At 32.4% G+C, this 6,157-nt stretch overlaps 1 protein-coding gene and 1 non-coding gene across 7 annotated transcripts; one reads left to right on the top strand and one right to left on the bottom strand.

Annotated features, from left to right (window-relative positions):
- Window positions 1-569: 569 nt before the first annotated feature.
- Window positions 570-642, top strand: TRNAE-CUC (transfer RNA glutamic acid (anticodon CUC)). Its single transcript has one exon. It is a non-coding gene; the product is annotated as a tRNA-Glu (tRNA).
- Window positions 643-972: 330 nt separating this feature from the next.
- On the bottom strand, window positions 973-5,604 carry LOC114261678 (interactor of constitutive active ROPs 4). Of its 6 annotated transcripts, none has more exons than XM_028201965.2 (4): window positions 5,136-5,566; window positions 3,800-3,910; window positions 2,654-2,731; window positions 973-2,375 (listed from the first exon to the last, which is right to left on the bottom strand). In XM_028201965.2, the coding sequence occupies exons 3-4, from the start codon at window positions 2,665-2,667 to the stop codon at window positions 1,244-1,246; spliced, it is 1,146 nt and encodes a 381-aa protein (XP_028057766.2). In that variant the 5' UTR covers window positions 2,668-2,731; window positions 3,800-3,910; window positions 5,136-5,566; the 3' UTR covers window positions 973-1,243. The 6 variants fall into 6 exon arrangements, with proteins under 6 accessions (XP_028057766.2, XP_082735836.1, XP_082735835.1 ...); XM_082879710.1 differs by having other exon boundaries at window positions 5,348-5,561; XM_082879709.1 differs by lacking the exon at window positions 3,800-3,910 and having other exon boundaries at window positions 5,348-5,604.
- Between the last annotated feature and the right edge of the window lie 553 nt (window positions 5,605-6,157).

A 6,157-nucleotide genomic window follows, 5' to 3' on the forward strand; every position in this document is an offset into this window, starting at 1 on the left:
TTCACTAAAAAAAAATATTAACTCATTTGGTCAACTTATTTTTCATCGAAAAATTCACTTCAGTAACTTTAAAAAAAAAAAACATTAAAAAAGTTAATAAATTAAAAAAAATATGCCAAACAAATTAATTTTTTTAAACAATAATTTTCCTGTAGACTTGATTTTGGTATAAATAAACTAACTTCCACACAACCTATTTTACAATCCTAGCTAAAATACTTCTATTAAATAGTGGGAGGTAAATGTTAATACTAGTTGGCATGAATAATTCAAGAAACACATATGTGAGGCAAATTACATGTGAATCCCACCATTTGTCTCACATATGGGTTTCATTATGCAAGATATATTTGTGTTCTTAACACTCCTCAATTGGCATAGCATGTAGAAAGAGTTCTACAATCACATTTTTTTATAATATTTTTTATCGCATATTCACAATGGGAGTGAACTCCGCATCATTATATAATATGGAGAGATGGTAAAATATATTGTATAAAAGTGTATGAATGTAATCTTACTCATGTAGATGTATACTAATATTATGAACAAGAACATTCACACACCAATCCGTTGTAGTCTAGTTGGTTAGGATACTCGGCTCTCACCCGAGAGACCCGGGTTCAAGTCCCGGCAACGGAATTATTTTTTTAAAAAGTGAAAAATCATCATTTCAAGTTGAACACTTTTTTTATTGAATAAATAAGTAATATGTACAAATATATCAATACTTGTCCAAAATTTTTAATTTCCTGCTGTTGGATCAAGTCGGGTTTTGTAGATTGAAACTTGTCTATACCCCCACCCAACCAAGCCCGGGTAGAAGAGAATGCTAGTTTTCTGTACAAACTCCATTAATGGGAAGAAATGCTTTGTTCTTTTTTCTTTTTTTTTTTATAAACTAGGCAGGTGAAATTGATTATCTTTTCACCAGGCGAGTTGAATTTGAAGCAAATCAGCCAATGGATCAAATTTAATGCAAATTTGTGCTAACATTTGACTGGTTTTAGAAAGAGCATTGGACATTACATCACCCATTAAGAGTATGGATTGCTGCTGATACATTACAAAAGTGGCCTCCAAAACCCATTAGAACTCAACATACATAGCAAGATCATCCCAAGAGATTTGGAGAGCTCAATCTCAGCACAAACATAAAGACAATGCCAACCAAAATGCAATATAACCAAAGAGAAGATGGAAATGAGAGAGGTTTTCAAAGTTAAATTAACGAAGAGAAAGATTACTTCTGCCCTTTCTTTTTCAACAGGTCCCCAAACATTCTAATACCAGAGCCTTTCCTCTTTCCTCTCCCAAACCCATCGTCCGAATCATCACCCAAACCAGGTGAACCAACAAAGCCTCCATACCCACCAACCGATGGCTCGAAAACACTTCCAGACTGCTTATCCATGGACCCACACCTCTCTGATATTCTTCTCCCGCCGTTCATCTCCATGCCACCGGCAAGCACTGTGGCTGCAGCATCGGCCGCTTTCCTCCACTGCTCTGTATGCACTCTCAGTTTCTTCATTTCGGTTTCCAACGCCTCCTTCGCTCCTTCCACAGCTTCAAGCTTCTCCTTCAACTTGACTTCATTGGCTCTACTGTCTTCCAGATCTAGTTCTAGTTGGCTCAACCTCAAAGTCATTTCCTGTTCCTTGGCTTGACCTGTTGATATCTCCGAAGCTGCTTCATTGAGCTGACCTTTTAGGCTCTCGTTTTCTTGGCAAAAAACTTCTAGTTCCTTCTCTTTCTCTTCTAACTTAGCTTTCAACAAATTTATTTCATCGTTCTTCAAGGCCAAGTCGTCAAATGTAGGCTTTTGTGTCTCCAGTGATTCAGTTAACATGCTAATTGGTTTGGCTTCTTCAGCATCTTCTTGATCAATCTGTTCGCTGAATTCAACCTTAGGTTCCACTGACACTTTTTCCATTGGGACTTCAAAAACATCAGTTTCGCACTGGTTGTCATCGGGAATCTCATGTGGGTTGTTGTCGTCTGTTTTGTTTGACTCTTGGACCTCAGTTGGAGGATGCTTATCTTCAACTTCCACTACATCCGGAGCACTTAGTTTCCGAGTTTTCTTCTCCAGTTGTTTTTGAGCTTCTTTCTTTGATGCCTCTGCGGAGGCTAGCTGTTCTTTCATAATCTTGAGCTCTTCTTGTGCTTGCCCGAGTTGAGATTCTAGGTCTGCAATGCGGGTACCAAGTTTCTTTTGGTTCAGGAGATCAGATTGGGCACCTCTTGGTGATCGACGATCTCCTAGCTTGGAGCTTTTATCAGTAACTGGTCGATAATGTAGTGGATCGGAATCAGAGCTTGATCCCCTGAGTGGGCCTCTGGAAGACTGCTTTTGAGGCATTTCTGATCCCCTAATACACATATGAGATGAATTAACTTCCAGCAAAAACCATTATGCCAAAAGAAAGAAGTCATAATTTCTGAAGATAATCATCTAATGCAAAGGTTAATAAAATTTATTTGCCTTGGTTTTGTTAGCACGAAGAAGCAATACTTAACAATATAGGTTCTGGGCATGGGGATGCAACGTATAATCTCTAAAACCAAATGACTAGGTTTATAGCAATAAAAAAAAATTGAAATGTATGAAAGGAGCTGCATTAATAATGATATTGATAAGTTCTCTAACCTTGACCTTGGCATTTGATCAACTTATGGCAATCAATTGAAGAAGAGTAAATAGTGCTAATTAATCAAAGCCAATGATCTGCACCAGCAGAGGAATAATCAAAAGTAAAAAGAAATTAGTTAGCAAATAAATATAGTAAGGGACTATCAAAATCTAATTACTGATGGGGATAAATCATGAGGCTATAATCCCAAAAGATGGTGGAAAAGTTAACATTCTTATTTAGAGGATTTTAGGGGAGGAGCCTATTGCACAATTTCTTCCATGTACAAACTTTGGGAACCATAACATAATGACAAATAGAAGCACAAAGAAAGAACTATTACATTTAAGAAAACCTAAAAGAGTTTCTTCATGGAAGATTCTTTCAAGAAACCTAAGCACAAATTTTGTTAGGGTTTCATGCCAATTCAACAAAAGAAAAAGTATCTACAATTCAACATCCTACATGTTTGTAGTGTTTCTGAGCTACGGGCCTAAGGGGAATCTATCTTAAAGCCAAATTTTAGGAATCAGGATCCTCTCCTTGCAGTCTCCGTCCTTGCGCCCGTCCTTGCAGGCTTTCGGATTTATTTTTAGACCCAATTTTAATAATTCAAACCGTTCATATTTTATGATTTATTCAGTATATCATACCTGTAAAAAATCAAGTTGATCGGATATCAGAAAGTACGTGTTCGAAAAATTGAACTAAAAATTATTTTTTAAATAATTTAATAAACAGTTTTGCGAACACATGCTTTCTGATATCCGATCAACTTGGTTTTTTACAAGTATGATATACTGAATAAATCATAAAATATGAACGGTTCGGATTATCAAAATTAGGTCTAAAAGTAGACCCAAAAACCTACAAAAACGAATGCAAGGACAGGACTGCGAGGAGAGACTCTTGACTCAAATTTAGGAGGCAAGTGTAATTTACTTTAAAAAAATAAAAATAAAAATTGAGAGTATTACTCATCAGCCGTGCTGGGACCCCCAGTTGGGGGTGACCCCCAGCACCCCACTCCACGTGGGAGGCTGTGGACCAAGTAAAAATCAAAAAAAAAAAAAAAAAAAAAAATTCAACCAATCATGTGCTGCCACATCAGCTGAGGGTCACTGGAGTCTTCAAAATTGGGAGTGCAAATCATTTTTCATTACTCATTGTTTCTGAAACAACCCCTACTTGAAAAGTCCTTTTTAATCGTGGTGCGCATGCTTTCTAGGGCAGTGTAAAAGTGAGTAGATCCTCATCCACTTTTTGGCATCCATCTGCATCAGCCATCAATGCATTTAAAATAGCCTTTCATCTCCATAAAAAATGAGAAAAAAAAATAATGATTGTGTTTGGTTTGAATTTTTTAGATTAAATTTTTTAAAAATTAAATTTTTTAATTTTTATATTTTTTTATTTTTAGTGAATATTTTTTAAATTTTAAATATATTTTTTTATTTTTTTTTAAATACACTTTACTTAGATGTATCTAAAAAGTAAAAACTTTATAAAAAAATATTTTAAAAAATTAACAAATACATAAAAATACAAAAAATATACTAAATTCTTGTATTTTTTTATATTTTTGGTATTTAGTGAATTTTTAAAAGACTTTTTTTATAATTTTCTTACTTTTTAAGTGTATTTATGTTAGGTATGTCTAAAAAGTAAAAAAATTATTTAAAATATTAAAAAAATTCAGTAAAAACAAAAAAATATAAAAAATAAAAAAATAAAATTTTCTAAAAAGTATTTTAAAAAATTAGAAACCAAACAAGATGAATAATAATAATAGTTAAAAAAAGTGGGTAGTAGATTAAGGGTACTTTTATCAATCCAAATTGCCTCCCATATCTGGTACAAACAAGCAATGACAAAGAAATAAATATCATTTCTAATATTTATGATAACAATAATGATAGACACAACTTATTTTAGAATTCTAAAAATACCATTAATGACATGACACTCAATAAAAAAAGAAAAAAAAATATAACACCAAGATTAAAACATCAAATCATTCCTAATGAGACCTACTGTCACATTATTAGTGATAGCACTAATTAGTGCTCTCACTCATTTTTTCTTATGATAATCATATTTCTCTTCTCATATTTTGTTGGGGATTTCAATCCAGTGTGAGTTTTCAAAAAAAAAAAAAAAAAAAGAAGAAAACAATTACATATAAGTGGTAACCTTTATATATATATATATATATTAATAATTAAAATTATAAATTTTTTTTTGATAATTATGTAATAATTTTTTGTTGGTACAACTAATAAGTAATTTCTCCTATTTTGTTTACTATGATCAAGAAATGATAAACAAAAGATTATAAAGAGTGCTCAAAACCAGAAGCAATAATGAAACAAAAAATTAACTACACAACCGACAGTCACATTCTTCACATGAAAAGATTGATCAATGCTTAGAAGATCAGAACAGAACATAGATGGAGAGCAACAAAAATTAAATAAATCATAACCTACTAATAATTACCCAATCAAACACATTAAATAAGCCCTGCTTCAAAGCACTGACTGAAGCAGAAGTGTATCATCATCATCATCAGATCTCAGCACAAACAAGTACCAACCCACCAAATCCTAACTCCTTTATAATTTTCTCAGTAACCAAAGAGAAGAGAAACAAGAAAAGGGTAATGTCATGGTTGATAGAGAAAATAAAGAGGAAAAGGAAATGGATCTGACCTTTGAAAGAGTGTGTGAGCTTTAAGTATACGATCTGGGTGAGAGAATTGTGGATTTGGAGAGAAACCCTTTTACAAAATGAAAGATAGTGGTGGTGAAACGTGGAGATGAAATGGAAGTTTGAAATGAACGTGGTGGGCCGAGACTGCAACACAGGTCTCAGTGAGAGATAGAGATTTTGAAAGGTGAAGAAGAAGAAGAAGAAGACAGACACAACAGAGATTCATTTGGGAAATTCCAACTAGTATATAGAGTATATTTTTTTACTCTAGTGTTCTACCATTTCAAATCACTTTCTTGTTTCCGACTAGGCTCCAAACCCATTTTTTTTTTTTTAAAAAAAAAAATTCAAAAACAAAACATGTGAAAAGGATTGCGTTTGCTTTAATTTTGACATTATGTTTTCAATTAAAATATTTTAAAATTTATAATCAAACATTTAATTCAAAATTCTATTTTTAAAACAAACAAAAAAGTCAGAAAAATATTTTTTTTATTTTGTTGTTTAAGATTATTTTTTATTTTTTTTATTCAAAATATAATTTAAAACTCATTTCAAAATTCATAACCAAATAAATTTTCTATTTTCAAAACTCATTTCAAAAACTTATCTTTGAAAACACAACTCTACACTTAGGCCCGTTTGTTTCACTGAATATAAAATGGAGGATATAATATGATGTGGGATTTAGTCAGGATATATAATGAATAGGATATAGGTATTGGATAGTATATCTCCCAAGTCATGTTTGTTGACTTGATATATAAGATTGGATATATGTTATGCATGTTTGTTTTACAAAATATATT

This window comes from Camellia sinensis, chromosome 7 (genome assembly GCF_055761805.1).
Source record: "Camellia sinensis isolate YWXY chromosome 7, ASM5576180v1, whole genome shotgun sequence".
NCBI lineage: Eukaryota > Viridiplantae > Streptophyta > Magnoliopsida > Ericales > Theaceae > Camellia > Camellia sinensis.